Source organism: Neofelis nebulosa, chromosome 2 (assembly GCF_028018385.1).
Source record: "Neofelis nebulosa isolate mNeoNeb1 chromosome 2, mNeoNeb1.pri, whole genome shotgun sequence".
NCBI classification, from domain to species: Eukaryota; Metazoa; Chordata; class Mammalia; order Carnivora; family Felidae; genus Neofelis; species Neofelis nebulosa.
Genome location: NC_080783.1, coordinates 93,265,536 through 93,291,191, shown reverse-complemented (window position 1 = coordinate 93,291,191; position 25,656 = coordinate 93,265,536). Strand labels below are relative to the sequence as shown.

The window sequence follows — 25,656 nt, the reverse complement described above, 5'->3', positions numbered from 1 at the left end:
TGGCTCAGGTCATGATCTCACGGTTCATGGGTTGGAGCCCCATGTCAGGTTCTGTGCTGATAGCTCAGAGCCTGGAGCCTGCTTCACATTCTATGCCTCTCTGTCTCTCTGCTCTCCCCCATTTATTCTCTCTCTCTCTCTCTCTCTCTCTCTCTCTCTCTCTCTCTCTCTCTCTCTCTGAAAAGTAAATAAATATTGGGGCCCTGGGTGGCTCAGTCGGTTAAGCATTCAACTTTGGCTCAGGTCATGATCTCACAATTCTTGAGTTCAAGCCCAACAGCTCAGAGCCTGAAACCTGCTTTGGATTCTGTGTCTCCCTGTCTCTCTGCCAGTCCCCTGCTCATGCACTGTCTCTCTCTCCAAAATAAATAAACATAAAAAAATTAAAAATAAATAAATAAACATTTAAAAAATTTTAAAAAAGCATAGATCAGTAATTTAGACATTTATATAACCTTTTGGTTTTTCTCCTTAGCCATATGAAAATTATGTCATCAATAACAAAGGTATTTAGCTAAGTTAATCCTGGATTCTTCAGCTAGCTTACACTGAATTGTTTGTTAAAGGGTAACATAACAACTCAGTTGATTTCAATACAAATCCATTTTGTCAATGATGTAATATTCAAATGCCTGGGTTCCTCTCCAGACATGTTTTTTATTGTGATAATGCAGATTATCAGTATTGAAGATTATAGAGCCAAGAGCACATCACAGTTAAAAAGAAAAATAGGTGCCATCTAAGTTTCCACTATTTGGAAAGTATTATTAAAAAGAAATTAAATTTTATTATTAACTCCTTAGGAAGAAGATTGTGTGTTGAGTTTTAGCTTTATCTGCTTCATTAATTCCCAATTCCCACCTAACTAGAAGATGTATTCATTATATTTGCTACTCGTATTGGGAACCCTGACCACAAAAAGACTGCTATCCCATAATTTTCAGAATTCTCAATCATATTTAAGTAAAGTAATCTTAGAACTCTGCTTGGAATTTCTCAAACCAGTCTTATTTTGATATATATTTTCTAAATCTTCTCGGTTTCTTTAATAATGGTTCATTTTTTTTTTTTCCCAAGTAAACAGACTACTGACAGATTGGAATGTTAGCAGTACCTCAGTGTGTTAAAGCCAAGTCTTTTAAGAATATTTTACCATTTTCCCAGCTAGGCCCCCTGCTTTGCTTGGATCTGATTTGAGCTCATCGACTATCCCTTCCTGGTTGTTGTTGTTTTGAAACAACCTCAGACACTTGCCTTCCTTTTCCCCACAAGTTATCACAATTTGGGAGGAAGCAGATCTCTCATGGTCAGTAATGAGTCTGTCTTGGCCGAGAATAAAACTGGGTTATTTGGGCTTGGGTTTGTTCATTGTTGTTGATAGTCTCTGACATTCATTTCTGGAATTATTTGCTTTAGCAAGCAGCAGCTTAGAGGAGTAGAGATGCCTTCACTACCAAAATTCATGTCTACTGCTTTGGAGTTGCATTGGACTATTTCTTTGTGACATGTGAGATCTAAGGGATATGTAAATTAAAGCTACTCTTCTAGAAATAAGAATATGGAAATAAAACCTGAGATTATGTGATCTCTAAATCAGTGGTCTTTGAGAGTTGAATGTCCTAAAAGGGGCAGAATAGTTCTAAATAAGGAAAGTGAACTGAGAACTTCTAAATAACCAGCTGCCTTAGCTTTTCCACTCAGCTAAGGAATAATTTCTTTCTTTTGTACTCCCTGGTGTTCCTGTAGTTCATCTCTCATTATGAGCTAATAACCACTTCATTTCATTTTTGTCCTTTTGACTTCTGTTATCAACACTTTTCTCAGGGTCCAGTCCTAGTTTTTCCTTCTGGAGGTAAAAAATAAATTACATCAGGGGTGCCTGGGTGACTCAGTCAGTTAAGCATCTGACTTGGGCTCGGTCATACTCTCACAGTCCATGGGTCCAAGCCCCTCATTGGGCTCTGTGCTAATAGCTCAGAGCCTGGAGCCTGGTTCGAGTTCTGTGTTTCCCTTTCTCTCTGCCCCTCCCCTACTGCTGTCTGTCTCTCTCTCTCTCTCTCTCTCTCTCTCTCTCTCTCTCCCTCTCAAATGATAAACATTAAAAAAATAAACAAAAACAACAAAAAACATTTCTTTTTTTAAAAAATAAGAGTAAATTAAATCAGTCTAATCAACCTCCATACCAACCAGCCACTTAACATGTCAAAAGCCAAGAACTAGGTTTCCTGTGTGTATTTCGATTATTGTCACAAAATAGAAGAAAAAAACATGCCACCTTCCATTGTTGTTGTTGTTGTTTTGTTGTTGTTTGGAGAAAGATAAAGATGTAAGTAGAGTATCTAGAGTAATGAAATATGAAATTAAACTCCATTTTAGTTTGTTGGCAAAAGAAGACAAATTGGAAAGGCTTTGCGTATAAAGAATGTATTTATGAAACATAATCTACTATGTTATGTATTTGACTTAATATACTATTTTATATACCTGGGAATATTTTAAATATGTTAGTCTGTTTTACTCCTTCAATCCCTGTAAGTTTTATCAAATGTATAGATTTTCAATTTGAAGGATCAAAGAGTTCTTCAACAGAAATAAAAAACTTAAATAATTCTACAAGGTTTTCTCCTTGCATCCATTTGCCTCAACTACTTTCAACTATTTTAGCTGATTATGCTGTTTTAAATTCATGTCTCTAACTATGTTTGGTTGTGGCATCTTATATTTTCAGCTTTAAGCATTAACCATTGTCTTCCCAGTATGATTAATAGGGACTTAGCTCTCTTGTATTATCCTGCCCTAGCTATGCTGATACACTTCCTATTTTCTCCATATGATTATCACGTAGTTTTATGAGATCAATGTATTCAGTGTTTATATTAGTATGGTTATATAAGTATTTTTTAAAGTCTTACTGTGTGTAAGTACACTATGATAATCATACATTTCTTGAAACATTTTATTATCCATAGAGTTCCTAATTCTCTCAGTTTTTTCCTTCCCTTTGTTTTTCATCTTGAAAGATCTAAAGGATACATAAATTAAAGCTACTCTTCTGGAAATGGAGAAATAAAAACACAGAAATAAAACCTGAGATTATGTGATCTCTAAATCAGTGATCTTTAAGGTTTGAATGTCTTAAAAGAGGCGCAATAGTTGTTGTTGTTGTTTTAATTTATTTTTGAAAGAGACAGAGTGTGAGTGGGGGAGGGGCAGAGAGCAATCCAGACACAATCAGGGGCAGGCTCCAGGCTCTGAGCTGTCAGCACAGAGCCTGATGTGGGGCTTGAACCCACAAACTGTGAGATCATGACCTGAGCTAAAGTTGGACACTTAACCGACTGAGCAAACCAGGCATCCCCACAATAGTTCTAAATAAGGAAAGTGAACTGAGAACTTCTAGGTAACCAGTTACCTTTGCCTTCCACACAGCTCAGGAATTGAAAAACTCCCAAACTCTCCACTGATTGAGTAAATATTTTCTCAAGATAATCAGATCATATTTCAGACAAACTTTAATGGATTTTTCTGGCCTATTCAATTTTTTTCATTCAACCCCATTTCTAGAGATTCTGTGTTGCAAGCCAGTTCACTTTTGGCTTTTTGTAGTTTCTACCTTCAAATTTAACATTTCCCTAAATTCATTCAATCCTTTGCCTCTTGTCCACTGATTTATGGCTTCCAAAATCATGACACCATTTTGTTCCTTCTTATTCTCTTAATGTGCTAGGGACTCACAAAGTTTACTGAAGTTTTACAAGGAAGTAGAAGTATAATCATGTTTCCTCTCTGCCATCTTTACCTGGAAGTCTAACTAATTTATATGTGTTATATAAAATGCCTTCCTGAGGCACCTGGGTGGCTCAGTTGGTTAAGCGTCCCAACTTTGGCTCAGGTCATAATCTCATGGTTCATGAGTTCAAGCCCTGTGGCAGGCTCTGTGCTGACAGCTCAGAGCCCAGAGACTGCTTTGGATTCTGTGTCTCCCTCTCTCTCCTCCCCACCCCCTCTCAAAAATAAATAAACATTAAAAACAAGTCTTATAAAAAAATAAAATGCCTTCCTGAGTGAAGTATGGATTTATTTTTATCATAATTGTAGAATTTTAGCAATGGTGTGCTAGTGTGCTATATGTATTTAACAACACATCATCAAATGAAATAAAAACAGTTACACATAAACGCTTGCTTTAGGACCAGCTATCTATGCTAATCTTGCAAGTTCTTGATAAAAGCCTGGATTACAATACATTTGAGAATGTTCTGTCCTGCCTGTACCTATAATGTTGTCATGTAATATTAGAGCTGGAAGGCAGATCAACCTGGTCCATCTCCATCATTATGCATATAAATACACTTGATTTTTAATGAGCCGAACCCAGAGTGGGTCATGTGTCTCTCACAGGAAAAGCCAGAGTCAGACTCAGTCTCCTGACTGACCCTGCTCCATCTTCAGATTGTGTTTGGGTCCTGGTCATTGGTGTAGAATTCTGGCCAAAACACAAGTTCCACTTGGGTGCTATGAAGACTTGAAGGAAATGTGTGAAACAATGCATTATCAGAAGAAGTTTTGGTTATAGGCACCAATTAGCCTTGGTAATTTGAATTGTGCAGATGCCAGTACTAGCTCAAAGTAGTTAAATGTAAGAACTGGATATTATTAGTCACATGAAGGTTTATTATTTCCTAGTGCTTAAAGGCAAAAATAGATCAAGTTCCTATCTTATAACCGGTAAGACACTAGAAGGCAGCTTTACTCTTAACTCAGCCAACTTTAGCAGGTAAAAAAAAAAAAAAATGCACATAAGAAATCAAGAGGTCACTTGATTTGGGGGTATATATATCACTTCAAACAAATTCAATTTCACATAAAAGCATGCATTGTTTACTTTGAAAAATGAATCTTTGAGGTTAAATACTATTATTCTGGATGGAAAACCTTTTGACAGCACGCTCTTCTGTTGCATTAAAGTAGATTCATTTCCTTCATATTTACTGCATACACCTTTTCAGGAATCCATCTACATATTGAATGAAGTGAGTTGTTCTTCATTAAAACGTCTTGTGAGAGAAGCTAAGTTGTATGACTAGCGAATATATATAGTGCATAAGAACTACAGTATGATCCCTGAATCCACCATTACTCAGACTTTTATTATAGGATTTTATTAAGTTTGAGACTCTGGAACTGAATTAAAGTGTAACAAATTTGTTTTTCATAAAGGATGCGGCAAATGCATGGTCTCCAGAGGGACCGAAGACAAAATGGGGATTGAATAAACATAATTTCAGCAGCATCCTGGCAGAGTGTACAGAGGAGGAGACCCAACAAAATGAAAATAAATGTCTTTTCCACATGGCATCAGCTTTGTATATAACAGACAATTGATTATAATGGTGGTGATTACGATCCCATGTAAAGCATTAGTACTCATAGTGATCTACAAAGAGTAAATCATTTGTAGAAAAAGAAAATTTCCTTTGAACATGTTTTAAGTAGATCCACAAGACAGTGTGGGATACTTTGGCAAGGGGTGGGGGGAATACATGTGGATATTGTGCTGATTTATTGTTTCTCTGTAGCAGCGAGATAATTAATACCCTGGGTCTTTGCAGTTGTTTTTCAATAGAGAACACAAAATTACTTCTTAATTTGGAGTTTCACATCTCATTTGTTACTTAGTTACTGTTACTAGAATGATTATGTGATGCAAAGTTTAGCGTCCTGACAAATGATACAGCACTCATTATCAAGATAGCTTATTTCATGGCAGATACGTATAGTTAAAGTTTCCGTTTTATATAGGCGTTTAAGAATCATAGCTTTTGCACTCCAAGAGGAAGGTTTTGGGTTTTTTTTGGGGGGGGGGTTGTTTTTTTTTTTTTATTCTGTACTTGGTGCAGTGATTCTCTGTGCCCAAGTCTTCCCTGTGCCTTTATATGAAGTGTAGCCGGTAACTGAATCACCATCCATCTGTCAAGCCCAGAGCAACTGTTAAAAAAATACCCAGCCCATTTTTTCTCCTGATTTGGAAGTTGGTTGCACAACAGCTGTTTGCAGAGTTACAGGTGAAACTTATGTAAATACTGCCATATTCCTTTAAAAATGGAATAAATCACCTTCTACATGCAGTGTATGAATTAGCATATTTATTCTTTCAGAGCTTCCAAATATACATTCCCCTTGTATGTGTACATAAAATAGGGGCTGGAGGAGTATAAAGCTTCTAGCATATTGCATAGTTATAGGCAATATTCTGTAGAATGAAGTGTTTATGAATTTTTTTCCAAATATATAAAAGAAATGTCAAGAAACTCATATGGTTTGAATTGAGGACTTCATTCGGCATAAGACACAGAATTTAAATGTGGGAGATATTTCTGAAGGAATCTAATCTGAACACTTTTTAGTGGCAGTGAGAAAAATGACTTGGAAATACGAGAAAGCATCTCATCATTAGTTTACACCTCTAATGAGGCAATGATGGAGAAAGAAGGAGAGAAAAATAATTTATAAGAAGATTTCTATTTCGTACCCTGACAGTTTTTAAAACATGGTAAGAATTTAGCTCTAACCACCATGAAATGCTTTTGTATTCTAAATATATTTACATACAGGTGGTTCGTAGATATTCTATATTTTGTCGATTCCCCACACACATTTGAAGTTGAGTATTCTGTGTAGATTATAAGCCCTCTTAGGTCAGGTATTCTGTCTTATATTACTGTAATGTCTCACAGTTCAACTGATCATATTCTCTCAATAGCATTCTATAGAATTCTAATTTGGTAAGTATGGCACCACAGAAAGTCTAGGCAATTGTAGTTTGTTTTTTGTTTTACTTAATGGAGGAAAAAATTTTAAAAATGAAACTTTGCAGGTCAGAAAACATATGAAAAGAACTGTATTTTTAAAACTTTTTTATGTTTATTTTTGAGAGGGAGAGAGAGTGTGAGTAGGGGAGGGACAGAGAGAGAGGGAGACACAGAATCTGAAACAGGCTCCAGGCTCTGAACTGTCAGCACAGAGCTCAATGCAGGGCTCAAACCCATCAACCATGAGATCATGACCTGAGCTGAAGTTGGAGGCTTAACCAACTGAGCTACCCAGGCACCCTGCAAAGAACTGTATTAATGATAAAATCCTAATTCATTACTCATGGGAACATCTTTGTTTATAAAAGTTAATGTAAATGGTTTTGAGCCTAACTTCTGGGAGAATAATTTCTTTGGTAGCTGGTAAATGCTTATGATTCCCAGGATTTCTAGAAATGCAGCATCTGCCTTACATGATTTTGTGACATGATATTTGAGCTTTTTCTTAAGAATTATATTTATAATTTATATTTGTTCAAGATTCAGAATATTTACATTATAATTTTTTACAGCAGCTTTGAGATACAATTTACTCTCCAATGTATGTGTATAGGTTGGTAGTTTTTAGTATATTCACAGAGTTGTGCAACCATCATGATAATCTAATTCCAGAAGATTTTCATCACCCCCAAAAGAAACACTATCCCATTAGCAGTCATTCCCCATTGAATTATTTTTAATGGAAGAAAGTCAAGTGAGATAAATGGAACTACTCTAAGGTGTTACAAAATCAGGGAGAGAATCTCTGACGTGTAACAAGTTTGGATGCAGTGATGGCTCCTTCATATTCGCTGTCATGAACTAGAGTGATTGCTGTCAGTGTCTTGCGGAGTGTGATGATTTATATGCATTTATAATGGTTTTCTTCAATACAGGTTTTAATATCTCTGTAGGAGGAAGGACTCACAGAGGCATTCTAAATGGAAAGAGTGGCTGAGAACTTTGGAAGCTGTTTGCATAGCATGTCATCCCTTTCTGTTGAGAGTGTATGGTTTTTTTTTTTTTGGTCTAGTTTAGGGAAGGAAGTAGCTGGAGATTAAAAGATTTGTCTGGCAGCTTTGTTAACAAATGAGCTACTCTTTGTAGCTGTATATTTTGGGTGGTTTCACTGTGGCTGATTGGAAATCATTGAACTAAAGATATTCCAAGACCACTTGTATTCATACAAATGGGCTCTATGGTATCCTAGAGAGACAATTTTATGCTTTTCCTTCTTGGATTTAGGATTTCCACTGGTTACTTCTCCACTCTAGTGTAGGAGCATCTGCTCACTCTACTTACCTGGAACCCCCTGATTTCTTGATTTTGCCAAGTGGTCAACACGAACCTCCTGTGCTCCCACTTCCACCACACATTCCCACGGGCCCACACCTGAGGTAAACTGACCCCCAATCCTAGCATTCCCTTCGGGAATTTGCCACAGTCATCGGCAGCCAGAGTTTAAGATCTCACTGCTTTCTCCTCTGTGGCCCTCATGTGTATTAGCCATTTTTAAATATAATTGATGCATTGTTTGTAATTTTACTTTGTTCTCTTTTTTTCCATAAATGTGTACTTTTGTCAGTTTTAGTCAGTTAGGGGGGAAAAAGTCCCTTAAGTCAAGAGCCCTAACCGTGTGCATTTCTTTGGTTAGCTGTGAACACAGAGAGCTCCAGGGCTTAACAGAGGCCCTGGAATAAAGTAAATGGGCATTTTTTAACTGCACATTTTCTGATCTTGTATTAGAACCTAAATAAAGTGCTTCAAGGTTACCTAGGGACTAAGTATACATTATGAGCTCACTAAGTATTTCTTATTTATTTAAAAATGCTTTTTCTCTGAGAAGGCAACAATAATTGGGGAGTATGTTTCCAACATGCAAAATGAGTTGTATCTTTCCATAAGCAAGTTTATAATTGGGCTCCTGCAGCCACACAGCTTCGCATATGGTACTTATGAGTCAATTAAAGCACCCTAACAAGCAATTATGGGTTTATTGTTTAATTCAATTTCCACAATTCATGCTGTTCCACTCAAAAGTTGCATATATGTCAGTCAGCATGTAATCATAAGCACACACTTTATTCAAACTCTAGTTTTGAAGAATGAGACCTTCAAATACAGTGCTCCCACATGCTGTGCTCTGCACAGGGAGAGAGAAAATACAAGGGAAAAACGAATGCATTTGGGGCATGGCAAGAACTGGCTTTTACTTCCAAATTGACTCATTTGGATACAGGCAAGTGAACATAAATTCTCCACTAACTTTTGATTGTCACAGAAATGCCATTGCTAGGATAGCCACTGAGTGAATTTAGAGTATGTGGAGTGGTTGGTTGGTTCAACTCAGGTGATTTAAATCCAAAGGGGAAGGGCCTGGGTTTGATCCTTGTGTGGAAGAATTGGCTTGGTCATGTCAGGGTAACCCCGATATCTGTGCCTAGGAAATGCCAATGTTAACTGGCCACCTTTCCTGTTCTTCCTCATACTACCAGGGCTCCTGGCCCTCCCCCACACCAGGGCTGGCCATGTTGGGAGAGGATCAGAGCAGTCTGTGTCCACTGCAGCCGGAGTAACAGCATAGACAAGATGGGAAGACTATTTTGTACAGCATACAAGTGACAGTATTGATGTGCTTCCTAACCCTGGCCAGCTCTTGGCTCTTGAGCATGGAATGGGATGTGGGAGTGGCTCAGGGCTGCCCTCGCTCATGCTGGACACTTCAGAGCATGTCCTCTTAGTAGAGACAACAAGACATGCTTGCTGTGAAAGAGAGCATACAGTGGGTCTTCTTTTTTGAGATATGGAAGTTTCTATTACCTCTAGCTATTCTCACTCCCTTCTCAATTTGAGTATTTCTCTGAAGAGATTTTCCTTCACTCATTCATGAAGCCAACAATTGAAGCATAAAAATTGGATGGGGGGAAGTGGCTTTGCATTTTGCCTGGCTCAGACTGACCCAGGTGCTGCGCTTGTATTTAATATAGATGTACATTCTTTTTTTTTTTTTTTTTTTACATAGTCTCCACACCCAATATGGGGCCTGAAGTCATTCATGACCCTGAGATCAAGAGGCACATGATCTACCAACTGAGCCAGCCAGGCACCGCTAGATTCTTAATTATGCTTGATCTTGAATAAGAAAGAAGTCCACTTGCCTGTTTTCTCTAAGGATACCCCAAGCAGTGTATGGGAAGAGTAATTCTAAAGGTAGCCTGACTCTCAAAGTAAATAAATATTAAAAAGGTCGGGGTTGGGGGGAGGCACCTGGGTGGCTCAGTAGGTTAAGTATCTGATTCTTGATTTTGGCTCAGGTCATGACTTTATGGTTCATGAGGCTGAGCCCTGCATCAGGCTCTGCCCTGACAGTGTGGAGCCTGCTTGGGAACTCTCTGTCTCCTTTGTTGTCTGCCCATCTCATGCAGATGAACTCTCTCTCTCTCTCTCTCTCTCTCTCTCTCTCTCTCTGTGTGTGTCTGTCTCTCAAAATAAATAAGTAAACATTAAAAAAAATAATAAATGTTGCCTGGATGACTAAGGAAAGCCATGCCAGATAATTGCAAAAAGAAAAAAAAAAAGAATTAAAACAAAATAGTTGTGAGAACATGGAATGGGAAAATCATGGTAAGTCTGTCAAATCTGTGTTCCTTATTAGTGGGAACACATGAGGTAGGCCTGGTTCTTATTCTAACGAATGAGGCAATACCTCAGAGCTAGGAAGAAACACCTCTCCTCTATGTTGGAGGCTGAATAATAGTCCCCCAAAGTGGCAAGGTCTAATCTCTGGAAGCTGTGAAGGTCTTATGAGGCAAAAGGGATTTTGCAGATGTCATCAAGTTAAGAATCCTCAGGTGGGGATTATCCCAGGTTAATCCAGGAGGGTTAATCCCCAGGAGGATCCAATGTAATCATGGCTGCCTTTATAAGGTAGCGGGAGGACTCAACAACGTGATGAGGAGACAGAGGGATGGGGTTGGGGAGGTGTGCTGCTGATACTCTGTGGGCCTGGCAGTGAAGGATGTAGGTGGCCTCTAGACGTCTCAAAGGGTGAGATACTTGATTCTCTCTCGCCTCCAGAAAGAACCAGTCCCCATGGCTTCTTGATTTTAGCTTCCAGAAAATGATGCCGAACTTCTGACTCCCAGAATTTGTAAGGAAACAAATTTTGTTCTTTATGTGGCTAAATTTGTGGTAATCTGTTACAGTGGCAACAGGAAAACAATCCCCTGGAAATAAATTAGCATTTAAAAAAATGGGGCATTTCTGAAACTAAAGGAAAGTGTTGGGGTTCCCAACAGAGTGCTTCTGTGCCCCTGCCTCTTACTCCACAGTGGCTTCAAAGAATCCATCTCTGTCTTTAGTGGCACCTAAATGTGTGTCAGTCACTTGTTGGGAGACCTGTGCATACACAAGCCAGACCCAGGCTCACAAGTCCTGGGCCTCCCCACCTAGTGGTGAAGCGTGTATATGGCAGGCTTCGTATTTTTTAGGTGCTTCTTAATTTATACACTTAATCTAATTATATTTCTCTCTGCAGCTTGTCTGTCATTAAGGCTTTAGGAAAAAGGACAGGGTAAAGGCCACCTCAGATGGAATATGGATGCAAATGCAGGAGAAATGTCTGTCAGACAAGAAGAATAAAAGTTTTCCTCTTGCTGACAGAGTGGGTCCTGGGGAAGAAACACTAAGAAACTGGGGAAAGGGGAAGTGGAGCTGAATGAATGTCCGTGCTGGTTTCTCTGACTCAGGGCTGATGTTGTCAGGGTAGAGGCCTTGGCTAATGAAAGGGAAGGAAGCTGAAGAGTTTGTGCTCCATGTTCTGTTTGGAACTCTGGGAAGAGGTGACCTACAGGGGCCCCACTCCATAAGGAGGGCCTTAGTGGCTCCCCAGATGTTCTCAGAGTTTCTTCTGCTGTGGAGTCTCCGGAAGTTCCTGCCTGCCCCAGGGAGGGTGAGGTGGCTGCTGGTGCTGTCTGGCAGGCATAACAGAAGAATCTGCTCTGGGTCCCCCAGGGCACTGATCACATGGCCCCAGCCGGTACCAGGACAGGCTAGGCCTCCTCAGCTAGAGGAATATTGTCCTGAACAGGCTGAGAGGGAATCACCATGAGGTTTTGGGCTTGAGAAGAGACTCCAGCAGTGAATGACACCAATGTCAGCAGTCATCAAGTGGGCAAGGGCCACTGCAGGTGTTGGAAGAGTCCCAGAGAGCTTCTGAAGGATCTTCTTGGCAATCCAAGACCCTTGCTGGGTGCCATACCCCTATGTCAAAAGGGGAAGTGGCTGAAAGAGGGAGACTGAAAAGAATCTACCTGAAAAGAATTAATATAAATAGGAAGGACACTAATTAAAAGAACCCAAACTCAGATAGCTTTAATTGGGAGTTTGTACTTTTCCTGATTACCTACCAAGAAGGGAGCTTTTAAGGACAATTACATCAGTCTGTATCAAAATAATTGGAAGGGAATGCAGTTTTGCCCTTAGACTCAGCAAGAGGTGGTCTCCTCTAACTCCTGTGTGTTTGAGGGCTCTTCTCTGGCCTTCTTCCAGCTTCTTTCCCACTCATGCATAAGGAGCACCCCCCAAGCCAGCTTCCCTACCCACCCCCTATCTAAACTCTGTCTAGTCCTTAGAACCCTAGAATTTCCTGCCCATATGGCCCTAAACAAGCTTCAAGGACAAAAGAGGCCTCTTGTGAGTCTGACCTGAGGAAAGCTGTGTCTAGCTATGTGTGTACTCTAGACCTGAGGGTGGGTCACAGGCAGCTGACTTGTGAATGGAGTTTTGCAGGACTGACAACAGTCCCATTCCCAAGTGCAAGAAGGTTGCTCCTGGGGTAGAATTCAACTGGGAATGAGAAGGGAAGAAAGGGGGCTAGGGTGTGGGACTGGGTGCAGGCACATTCCAGACTGAAACTTGAAGTCCTCTCAGAATTTTTATTGTAACCTAGCTAAGTCCTTATGAAAGCAAATACGTTAAGGTAGCAGAATAGAATGAATCGATGACACATTTGTTAATGTTAATTTTTAATTCCTTAGACTTGTGGTTTATGACATCTTCTTACATTTTCACACCAGACCCCATACATGCTATGGGCAGCCTGGCATAATGTCATTAGGTTGGTAACTTCCAGATACAGACCTTGTAATTCTATGCATGATGGATCTTCTCAAAGATAGGGACGTAGAGTCCTGGGAGTGTGCTTAGCAAGGAAAGGAAGCCAGCCCACCATAGTGCTGGCTCTCGGCACAGGCCTGTGGTATGTCAAGCCCCTGGCCTGGCCCAAGTTGTTTTTACTGGATATATCTTACTCCGCTTACCTGTGTCAGTCCTTCCAGAAAGCTGCTCTGCCCAGTGCCAGAGGCCCCGGGGCTATGCTTTTGCAGGGCCCTGAGGGTAGTGACCTTTTATTTCTACATTTCTTCCATCTGTGTACCCCCAGCCACAGTGCAGGGCCTGACATAGAGAACATGCTGGTTGTGCTGATCAGCTGTTGTCCATCCTTTTTGTTCCATGACCTGCATATAAATAGAGCTTTGCACTCGAAGCTGCTCAGGGTTGCAGGACAGCAAATCATAGGGCCCCTCTGGTTTTCTAGCATGTCATTCCCGTTTCCTGGAAATCATGGCCTCTTGAAAGAAACTCTTCTTAAGCTTTCTTGTCAACTGTTACAATTGGACTCTAGTCCAGAGCAGTGTGGATCAAGTAATGTGGTTGTCCTTGGTGAAGGTGAGGAGTGTAAATTGACAGGAAGTAGCAATCTCCATCACATAGTCTTCCCAGGCAGGACATCATCCTTTCTTACAAGGACAGCAACCCCTGCCCTCCTCATAACATAATTGAGAAGAACACCATTTTATCACAGCATGTCTGAATATCTGAATCTAGAGGTGACAGGGGGCAGAAAGCCTAACTGTTTAGTAATAGTTAATAATCTGTTTAGTAATAGTTAATAATAGTAATAGTAATAGTCAAATTTGATGATTTGAGTCCTCATGGAAGCCTGAGAAGGCTGCCTAAACCTCCCACATTGAACAGCAGGTAGTTCTTTAAAAATTAACTCAGACACACTGAGGATTCATAGAGGACCTTGCTTTGTTTCTTCTGCTGAATAATCAGATAAATTTACATTTTGAGTCAGGGCATTCCTTTTCATGCTGCTAAAATCAAAAAGAGTGAGGTAACAGGGGAAAGCTATTAGTAACTCTGGTCTTCTTTTTGTGATTTTTATTTATTTTTTTCTTCCAAGTCTCAGCTTGTCTCGTAATTATCAGAAAGGTGAAGAAACTGAACTCCGTTCTATGTGTGTTAGCTACTGTGAATGGAAAAATACAACCTTGGGTTTTACAAAGGTTTCTGGTGAGTTCCAGGTCACCCCTGCCCTACCCATTTACCAGGTGACTGTTGTATGAGAGCCCTTGTCTGAGTGGCTCAGCTCAAACACCTGCTTCTCCATTATTCCTTAAGAATACTCAGCTGTCCCAGACAGCTAGTCTGACAACTTTCTGTCCAAAGCTTAAGGTAGCTACATTTCCAACAGTGCCCAGTAACGAGATTGTTCTGCAGCTATTGGAGCTAATTTTACCCAAGAGTACAATTTTCCTCCAGCAAAGACAACAATATTCCAAGTTTAATAAAGGATTATCATTGAACATTGAATTGCCATCCCTTAAACAATTCAGTTCAGGTAGAAATGCATGACAGGAAGAGTCTGTAGTAAATGTCTCTCCCTTTCCTCATAGACTTTGCCTACTAGCGTAGTACAGTACTTTACTTAAAAACACCAAAAGGGAAATATTTGCTCTAGATTGTGGCCTGCAAGTGATTTGCTATGATCCAAAGGACCCAGGACTCAGAGTTAAACTAAATAGCAGATGTCTAACAGATAAATTCTCCCTAATGGCTTGTTTTCAGCCTGCCTATTGTGCATCCTTTCTATTTAGGACTAAAGTACCTACTTTTCCTTTCTATATCAAGTTTCCTCACTGGTTATCTCCATCAGGGAGACTACAACATTGTACTGTGGACTCTTGTCACTGCCACTATTGTAGCCTCCCAGAGGCCAGATTATTTTTATGTACATGTATATGTATGTTAGTAAACACAATGCTTTCATAATTGTTTATAGTTACTTATTGTGACTGGATGGATGGTTGGATGAGTGAATGGACCAAGTTCAGTAAGATAAACAGGGAACAAAATGTCGGTAATAAAGATCCAGGTGTATAAGCAAAGTCTGATGTTAAGACCACTGTATAAGTAGAGAAAATGACTTTAAGATGTAGTCCTGATTTTAGGGGATGAACACTTTTTTTCTGGCCTTATCTCCTCTCTTGATCAGAAATGAAGCATTAATGGTTCTAATGGTCAGAAAAGTTTGATAAATGCCCCTAAATTTTAGATGTTAAAAATTCAGCTTTAGCATACAGTGGCATGACACGTGTCTATGGTGGATAGGACCACCTCGGTGAGTGAGGTAAAAAGTTGCTAATGTGGGCAGCACTCTTCTGTGCAAATGTTCACTGTCCTCTCATGAAATTCTTAAGAGTTAAGGATTTTGATCTTAGTGCTTCTGGAAGGAATTCCCAACGGGCCTTGGATTTGTTTCTTTGCAGTTCTGCTCTCCTCTGGTAGGTTAGACTCCTTTTTGTAAACCGTAAACTGAATACACAGAGCATCACTTGGAAGTATAACAGACAATATCCTTGGGAGAGCCATGCAATCTTGGGAAGAGGCTACTGACCTCAAGAGTATAATTCAGGGGCGCCTGGGTGGCTTGGTCGGTTAAGCGTCCGACTTTGGCTCAGGTCATGATCTCATGGTCCGTGAGTTTGAGCCCCGCGTCGGGCTCTGTGCTGACGGCTCAGAGCCTGGAGCCTGCTTCTGATTCTGTGTCTCCCTCTCTCTCTGACCCTCCCCCAGTCATGCTCTGTCTCTCTCTGTCTCAAAAATAAAAAAATAAACGTTAAAAAGAGTATAATTCAAAGGAGATTCCAGTTACACTTCTTAGGAGTCAAGACTAATTGGTGGGATTTGGAGAATTTTTCCTGAACCAAGACAAGTGATGGTAGATTCTTCTTTCCTGATGCTTGTTAGGTTTTTATTTCCAGTAGACTTCATTATAAAATTAGGTCAGTCTCCAGTCGAATGTGCCAAGTGCTCTAGTACTGTGCTAAGTACCTCATCTGCATCAATTTATTTGATGGTGTAGGCGTTCTCCTTCTCATTGTATGGGTGAGTTAACTGAGTCTTCAGAGAGTTGACATAACTTGCCCAAGGTAACAAACAACAGCAACACAAGAGTCACTCTTAGTTCTGTTGACACCAGGGTGTATAATTTTATCAGTACACTTTGCTACGTCAGTAGTATTTCTTTTTTTTTTAAATTTATTTTTGTAACGTTTTTTATTTTATTTTTGAGAGAGGCAGAGACCGAGTACGAGCTGGGGAGGGGCACAGAGAGAGGGAGACACAGAATCTGAAGCAGGCTCCAGGCTCTGAACTGTCCGCACAGAGCCCAATACAGGGCTCGAACCCACAAACCGTGAGATCATGACCTAGGCTGAAGTCAGCCGCTTAACCGACTGAGCCACCCAGGCACCCCCTCAGTAGTATTTCTTAAAAGAATTTCTCTGACGTGATTAATCTACATACCTTTAATGACTAAGAACTATAGTGTAGATTTAAAGTAATTAATACATTTAAAAAATAGCTTTTCCTTAGGAGTTGGCCTAATGGAAGGAGGCTCTAAATTGGATTGTTCCAGTAGCTACTAGTGACCCTCATTTACTCTAAATATCTTCTCTTTTTGTTTCCTGGTTTTCCAGTCCTTCAGACTTGGTGCTTGATATTTGCTTGAATTTGCATTCATACCATTTGACAAGAATGTCTATGAATTATATCCTATGCCATAGTTATTATTAATTTTTAATGCTTTTTCATTAATGTAAAATAGGTCAATATAGACATTCATAAGTCTAGTATTTGCTAATGTAATTTGCAGAATTTCAAAATTGAATGTTTATCATAGTTGTCAAGTTATAAACTTACGTGAAGAATTATCTTAAAAAAACTTTATCGAAAAAAATACCTCATTTGTATATACATAGGAGTTCAGGTTTCAAATATCAATGCTTTTACAAAGTATTTAAATTTCCCCTTGATGTTGATCAGTACATTGTTATCTTAAGGGAAACATATACCTTGGCAAGATAAAAGTCACCTAAATTGACTGCAGATTAGTTATCTAAACATGCAATTCCAGTAACATTTGCCTGCACCCTCCCTAAGATAAAGTATGTTGGTGTATTCATCATTAATGACTATAATAGTCCCAACAGGCCAAACACAGGGATGTTGGCTTTTTGTGCAGTGGATTTTGTTCCTAGGATGCAAATAAAAATCAAAACAAATTATTCAAAATCCTTGAATAACCCCACCTGCCACAGAGCAGATGCACAAATGGGGAAGTGTGTGTGCACCCGTTATCATCTTAGCTAATTTCTTGGTCCTAAAGCATACACTGGGTTTGGCTTTCAGTTAAAACACACACACACACACACACACACACACACACACACACACACACATTGAATTGTTGTCTGTGCTCAGAATAATGAAAGGAATTCAGAATATAAGAAGAATGGGCAATTAAATGGAGCCCCTATGTACACTTAGCCTGCCTTACAGAAGTTTCTATATAAAGTATTCTTAACAATATTGATCCTAAGCTGTGGTAGGTTTTTTGCTTGTAACTTGGTGGATTTTAGAGTCGTAATAAAGATGACCCTAAACTATGATTTCTTTAGGATGATGAATTCAGCAAATATCCAATAACATGCACCATATTTACAGGCACGATGCCAAATGTAGGTTGTCAGTGGAAAGGCTGCATCAGAACCACCTGGGACACTTAAAGGCAAAAATATTCCTAGAATTTTTTTTTTCCCCCAGAGATGTTGATGCAGTAGGTTTGAAGGCATGCCATAGAATCTGTGTCTTCTCATAAACCTCCATGACTAGGAATTCATTTAGAAGAGTAGTTTTCACCTAGGGCAACATTTGGCAATGTCTGGAACTTGGAGTTTTCACAACCAGGAGGATGTGTGTGCTGCTGGCATCTAGTAGGTAGAGGCCAGGGATGCTGCTAAATATCTTACAGTGCACAAGAAACACAGGTCTGCACAACAAAGTATCCATCCCATAATGTCAATAGTTCCAGGGTTGCAAAACACGGGTCTAGAGAATATAGACACAACCCTAGAGGGTCCATAATTAGGGTGAATAAAAGATGCACAAAAATATCCTTTATACTTAAATAAATGTCACTAGCTCAAAGAATCAAATACAGAATTGAGGTAAAGTATTTATGAAATTTTGCTTAAGATTATTGGTTATTTTATGGTATGACTAGAAGCATTCTCATTGAAAAATGCTGTGAATGAGACATAACTGCCATTGATAGGGTATCTGTAATGCAAATTATCTGGATAGATTACGCCTATACTTGAGAAAAAAGTATTGAAAATTTTTCATTGATCCTAAAATGTTAATAAGGAAAGGTTTACTAAGAAACAACATTTTTTTTTACTATTTTTTAATGTTTGTTTATTTTTGAGAGAACGAGTGTGACCAGGGGAGGTGCAAAGAGAGGGACAGAAGATCTGAAGCAGGCCCCGTACTGAAAACGGAGAGCCCAATGTGGAACTCAAACTCCTGACCTGAGCCGAAATTAGACACTTAATTGACTGAGCCACCCACATGCCGCAACACATTTTAAAAAAATTTAATGTTTTTATTTATTTTGAGGACAGAGAGAGACAAAGCATGAGCAGGGGAGGGGCAGAGAGAGAGAGAGAGAGAGGGAGACACAGAATCCAAAGCAGGCTCCAGGCTCTGAGCTGTATGTCAGCCCAGAGCCCAATGTGGGGCTAGGATTCACAGACTGTGAGATCATGACCTGAGCCGAAGTTGGATCTTAACTGACTGAGCCACCCAGGCGCCCCATTTTTTTTTTAAATACTGGTTGTGAAGTGAAAATAGGACCACTCTTACAAGTGCCATTTAAACAAGCAAAGTAAATTAAATCTAGGAAGAATTCACATGATTTTAATGGTTTTGTCCTTTTTTGTCCTCTATTACTCTTACATATTCTTTTAATTTTAAATCATCCCTCGAGACCAGATACAAGCTCATGTACAATAAATTACAGAAAGTTATTTTGGTTGCTGTCAATGTAACCAAACTGGATTAATGAAACCAATTAAATCCTCAAATACCTCCACTGGTAAGGGTAAACCTTTAATTTCCAGAGAGAAATAGGGTTAGCTATGTTAAACACACATAGTCACAGTGATAACCAAATTTGCAAACACTGGGGGGATTCTGCTATTTTGTCGAAGAACCAGCAGCAGACTGATTGAATCAAAATAATACAAACAAATCCATGTGTTGTCATTTTGTTTTGTTTTCTTGTAAAGTGGTCTCCTGCATCTCTGATGATAACCAGTCGGCAGAAATGATGGAATGCCTCAAGCAGACAAATGGCATGCCTCCCTTTGTGCAAGAATGCACGGTCCCGTGTCGAGATGACTGCAACTTCACGGTTTGGTCCAAGTTTACACCCTGTTCCACAGATTGTGAAACAACCCGAAGTCGACGGCGACAGCTCACAGGTAGGGTATGGGACAGCTCATAGTTAGGGCGTACCTTTCATTTCTTAGCTTCAGACAATGGATGTGTTTCTGAACCTGCCACAGAAGGTGGAAGCTCCAGAAGGACTAGAAATGGTATCAGGTCTCTCCCTTTCCCAGCCAATTACTGACTTGATGTATCTTCTGTGCCTATGCCTGCCACGTAATATCTACTCATTTTTTGTGAAATGATATGGACCATTCTATAGCTATTAAGTTCCTCTCTATAGGACTTTATAATGTTTACAGTCTTAAATGGCAATATAGCCACGAGCTAGCTTGGAATAGTTAATGACAAAGATTCTGGTATTTTGTCATATCAGAATCTCAGCAAAGTTGATAGCAGTGACTGATGTGTAAAACCCATCAAAGGCAGATCTAACCTGTATCATTCTCTTTTTGCCATTACCTTACAAGCAATTTGACATTTTAAAATGTTAGTAGTGCAAGATAAGTCAAATTACATATATAGGTTCTGCTTTTGTGGTATATTATTTTGGTTCTGTTTGCATCCGTGCAATTTAATGGAAATTAAAGTAATTAATAGTTTAATCAAAGTGCTGGAGCTATTTTTGCCTGTAATATACAAATAATTGATGCAGTACAGCATATTGTACTACTACTCTAGATAAATACCCCAGAATTTCTTGTAGTTGTATTTGCATATCCAGAAAAACTTAATTTAGGTAATGAAGACCCAGAGGAAAAATACCAAAATAATCACTGGGATAATAAAATTGGTGTTGACATTGAAGAATTAAGCACCGAAGACCATTTGTTCTTATAAGCAATTTAAGGGCTAATTCTCTTGGTTTCAAATTCCCTTTGTTTGAATGCATTGCTTACAAGATTGTTTTAAATTTAACTCACTCTAATGGATTTACTTAATCGATGAGAGCCTTTCACAGGGTTTTTGCACACAACCCGGGAGCCCATTCATAAGTGTAGGTGAAATGTATAATCAAATAGAAACAGTCAAGTATGCTGCACTTTGTGCTTTTTTCCTCAAAATTCTGTGCATATATAACTTTATGCGGCATCGCTTGTGTTTCTAAAATGAAAAAATTCTTACAAGGAATATAATGCAGTGGAATGTGTGTGACAGGAATAATTTCAAGTTCAGGTGTAACAGTTTTGAAGGAAAGGATGTTTTTAATTAGTGGCCAGTTCTTGTCTTTTTCTTTTTTCTTGAGGGTTTACTGATGGTATTTTATACCTGAAAATTGAAAAATGGAATATCAAAAATCCCAAGATATTTATTAAACTCGTGAATTTTGTTATAAATTGTCAAAGCTGACAAATTTAAAATAAAGTTTTTTTGTAAATTTTGGAAAAGCCATTGTATGCTTTTCTGCAAACTCTGTCCTAAGAATTAATCCTACCAAAAAACTTAAATTTTTTTTCTGAATTATTAATTATGCTTTTTGCTTGCTAATTGACATTTGTGTGTCTTCATGTCTTGGAAATAACTGGTCAATTCTATGAAACACCTACGTTGTAGGGGAAAAAAAAATCAACAATCATGTATTAGGTGTGGGGGGGGGCAGTAGTGAATTGAAATTTGTCACTTCTTAAGACTTATTTTCATTGTTGTGGTATTTGCTTGCATTTTGGTTTCTCATGTAATTTGGTGGTAAACTTAAGTAATCTCTAACATGAGTGGTAGTAAAAGGCATGGGCTTAGACTATAGAACAATGGGACTCTCTAACACAAACACATGGGAAGCACACAGTAATACTAGCCACTGCATGGAATAATGGACCATCTAGGGTGGTGTTCTTGTTTTCCTTTTTTTTTTTCCATTTTTAACAATAGGCCTTAATTCAATATCTGAATGTCCTGGGTGTTGTACCTAAACGGGATCATCCTAGGTTTTAGATTGAATGGTATTTATAGTAGTTGTTTATACAGTGCTGAAAATAATCCATTGAGTAGATTTGTTCAGGTTATTAATATATAAAATAACCTGATAAATAATATTTAATATATTCTTATAGTTTTATGTCTTGGGGTAACAGGCACAAATTTCCCTCTGACTTAAGTGAGGAAAAATATCTTTATAGTTGTATTAGCAGTAGACTTTTTTGTTATCTTGGGTTTGGTTTTTTTTTTTTTTTTTGGTGTTTTTTATTTGTTTTTAAGTACTAACTAGTTCTGAATCCACAAGTTAATGCTAATTGTTGACTATACTGTAATCAAAGTAAAGGACCAGTGATAATTTGTTTCTTATTTTGAGAACCATTTCTGTATGAGTTTACTCCAATCTTTCTTGAAACAGTGGTGCCACATAATTAAGGATATCCCAAATACAGACATGGCATATATTAGTACAGAATGCTTGTTCTGCCAGCAACTTTTGGTTGCCTTGTAGATTAGTATCTTTCTTCCTATTCTGTCTTGCTCTCACTTTCTCCTTTTGTCTTTACTTTCTCCCCCACTCTACCACTTCTTAAATCTTACTTTCTTTTCAACGTTTTTTTATTTTTTATTTTATTTTTTATTTTTTTTGGGACAGAGAGAGACAGAGCATGAACAGGGGAGGGGCAGAGAGAGAGGGAGACACAGAATCGGAAACAGGCCCCAGGCTCGGAGCCATCAGCCCAGAGCCTGACGCGGGGCTCGAACTCACGGACCGCGAGATCGTGACCTGGCTGAAGTCGGACGCTTAACCGACTACGCCACCCAGGCGCCCCAAATCTTACTTTCTTAATGAGCAGTTTACTTACGTGTGCTAGGCCTTAGGAATACTACTGGGGAATAGATAGGCATCCTACTTTAAGAGCTTCCACTGTAATGGAAGATAGAGAATTTATTACAGTTACAACCCAGTATACCACTTGTGACAATAGCTGTGATATTAGTGCTACATTAGTTTCTTAATGCTTCTGTAACAAATTACCACAAATTTAGTGGCTTAAAAAGAACACAGATTTATTCTGAGTTGTATAGCTCTAAAATAAACGTGTGTGTCACCAGACTGAAAACAAAATGTTGGTGGATCTTCATGCCTTTCTGGATGCTCTAGGGGAAATTCCTTTCCTTTTTATAGCTTCTAGAGGCTGTCCACATTCCTTGGCTCATGACTCTTCTTCTATCTTGAAATTCAGTAACATTGTGTCTCTCTGACCATTCTGCCTCTGGTTTAGGAAAGATTCTCTGCCCTGCAATTAGGTTGGACCCACACAAATAATCCAGAATAATCTCATCCCAAGATCAATAATCTTAGTCACATCTACACAGTGCATTTTGCCATCTAAGGTAGCATAATTATAAGAAATAGGATGTGAGCATTCTTGGAAAGGCAGAACAAAAGTACAGAAGAATACCTTTTCCAGGGGTAACTAATAGTTTACCCCTGCCACGGAGGAAGTACAAGCAGGCATTAATTAGACTATGGAGAGAGGTTGGAACTGAGGAAAATTTCTGGTGTAAGAAATGTAAAGGCCAGAAACCAAGGAGTCATTTCCAGGAACTGAAAGATGCTTGTTTTGTCTAGCTTGTAACATGCCCCAGGCAGAGTGGCATCACACAGGCAGGAGGCAGGTGCTAATGGTATCAGATACTTAAGGGCCTTGATGACCATGGCAAGGAGCCTAGAACCATGGTAAGTCACTGAAGACTTTTAAGTAGATGAATGACATGATCAGACTTACATCTTTGTGAGGTGGTTCTAACTGCAGAGTGGGGAGAAGATGAAAAGGAAAATAAGGTATAAAATATTAGAAGAAGCTGTTGTGATTTAAGCTGGATATTTGGAGATGGGCTAAATATTGGTGGTATTGGTCAGAATGGAAACAATGGACTGATTGAAGAGATACTTAGTCATTTGATATGATCTTTTTCATTAATCAGATACAGGTAGTCAGGTAGAGCAACAGAATTCAAGTCTGACATTTTACATTTTGACTTGGTCATGTTGGTATACTTGGTAAATGAAGATGGAGAAAGGAAGGCCCTGGTGTGAAGAGCTTGAGGATGGGTTTTGCCAGGTTGAGTTTGGCCTTTAAAGTTCCAGTCTGTGGCTCAGAAGCTTGAGCAAGAAATCTAGAATGGAGATGATAATAATAAGGAATTTAAGAGCTGTAGATGATTTAAACTCTTTCTGTGGGTGGGGAGCCTGGGTGGCTCAGTTGGTCTGTGGTGACAACTCAGAGCCTGGAGCCTAGGATACTCTCTCCCCTCCCTCTCCCCTCCCTCTCCCCTCCCTCTCCCCTCCCTCTCCCCTCCCTCTCCCCTCCCTCTCCCCTCCCTCTCCCCTCCCTCTCAAAAATGAATAAACATAAAAAAAAAAAGTTAAACTCTTTCTGTGGGTGAAGCTAATGGATCAGAAAAGAGAACCTAGTGATTGGTTTCTTTATATCTCAACCAGTAAATTCTCATGGCCATGATAGAAGCTGTGTTTCCCAAACTTTTTCTCCCTAAATGCCCCTAATGGTAGAGGAAATGAATATATCCTCCCAGAGAGGTAGTGGCATGCCTGAAATTCCTGCAAGATCATTTCAGGTCCTGCAGGAATCCTTATTTATTGTGGTCATAAGCAGCATGTCAGACCTATAGAGCCAATCATCCAGCAGCAACTGTAAAAATATATATAAACTATTTGACAATGAGAAAATATCCCATGCATCAGCTTGTATTAAGCATTTCTAAAATAGCTATAAAGACTGGGAATAAGACCAGTAAGTAAATCAGCCTACTTCATTTTTCTATAGCCTGCCAAGACTCTAGCTGATGACTTATTAATGAGGTAACAAAATATAATTATGAGATTTACTTGAGAATTTTTAGGAATCAAGTGGAAGTACATTGGCCAGAAAGTTGAAATCAAGTTACAGGCTGACTTGAAACTCCATTAAACATGATTATCAAGTACTCAGAGCAGTGGGAATTGATTCTGCATTCTCATTACTTATAGACAGAATCACAGCTAAAAGGTCCATCAAAGTCAATTGGTAAGGCAAAGTCATATTCTAGAATGCTTGAGTTAAAAGTCTCTCAAAGTGGAAGCCATGCCTTTTTCTCGGATTAAATTACCCAATGTTATTGGAACATTCATTTCATTGTGTCAGCATTTGTGAGCTACTTGATGGCAAGGACCAAAATAAGTTCTACTTTGTCTGCCACACCCGGAGTGACACCTGACCTCGCTCCAGGGCCATTGTATGGGAGGGTGTCCTTTCATCCTTTGAATAAATAAACCATTTTCAAAAATGTACTTAAAAGAGAGGGTGTTTATGTTGGTTTCCCTGGAAACCATTGATTCCAAGGAAGACTGAGAGGCGATAATTTGCTTTTATCAACAAGTCACAGGGAAAATTATACTAAATGAATTAACAAATTTTCTAGCTGTTAAGTCACTGTAGCAAGCATCTTTTTTTAGTTTGTTTTTTTGGCACTCTCCAACATAAAACGATTTTTAATTTTACTTTTTCCAAAATAATTTGAATTTCACAGGCGCTTTGGGAATTGCTTTCATTGTCCTAAGATTTACTTTCATGGCAATAAAGAATCAGGGCAGGGGGAGGCTATAGTGTAAGATTAAATTTTCTAAGAGCTAGTAAAGACAATAATGTGACTTTTTACAAAACAGATATGAGATTAATATAGCAATGTCTCTTTTTGGAACAGGGAAAAGCAGGAAGAAAGAGAAATGCCAGGACTCTGACCTGTACCCTCTCGTGGAAATGGAACTATGCCCTTGTAATGTATTTATATCTCAACCTTATGGAAACTGGTCAGATTGCATTATTCCAGAAGGCAGAAGAGAGTCTCAGCGAGGAGGATTTCGGGTACAAGGAGAAAGCAAAGAATGTGGAAAAGGAATGCGCTTTCGAGCTATAGCCTGCTCTGATAAAAATGGAAGACCTGTTGACCCCTCATACTGCAGCAGCTCTGGTAAGGAGTACAGATGGGAACATACACAGCCCAGGAGGTGTGTCGATGGTCTAGAATTAGTAGCTTTGTTCTTTAAAAATTGTTTTATTTCTCCTTGGTCAATAACACACTACCTTTCATAAAATGCAGGCATTTGGAATGCATAGATCCATATTTTACTTATTATTTGGAATGTGATTAGTTTGGATCCTTAACTCCGTCCTTTGGCCACTTGGTT

At 39.1% G+C, this 25,656-nt stretch overlaps 1 protein-coding gene across 2 annotated transcripts in view; it reads left to right on the top strand.

Annotated features, from left to right (window-relative positions):
* Positions 1-25,656, top strand: part of THSD7B (thrombospondin type 1 domain containing 7B) — a 1,116,594-nt gene that overhangs the window by 838,973 nt on the left and 251,965 nt on the right. For both annotated transcript variants that reach the window (XM_058715426.1, XM_058715425.1), the window contains 2 exons: positions 19,331-19,525; positions 25,173-25,439. In XM_058715426.1, the coding sequence (XP_058571409.1) occupies positions 19,331-19,525; positions 25,173-25,439 (462 nt within the window). The remainder of the gene's footprint in view (positions 1-19,330; positions 19,526-25,172; positions 25,440-25,656) is intronic.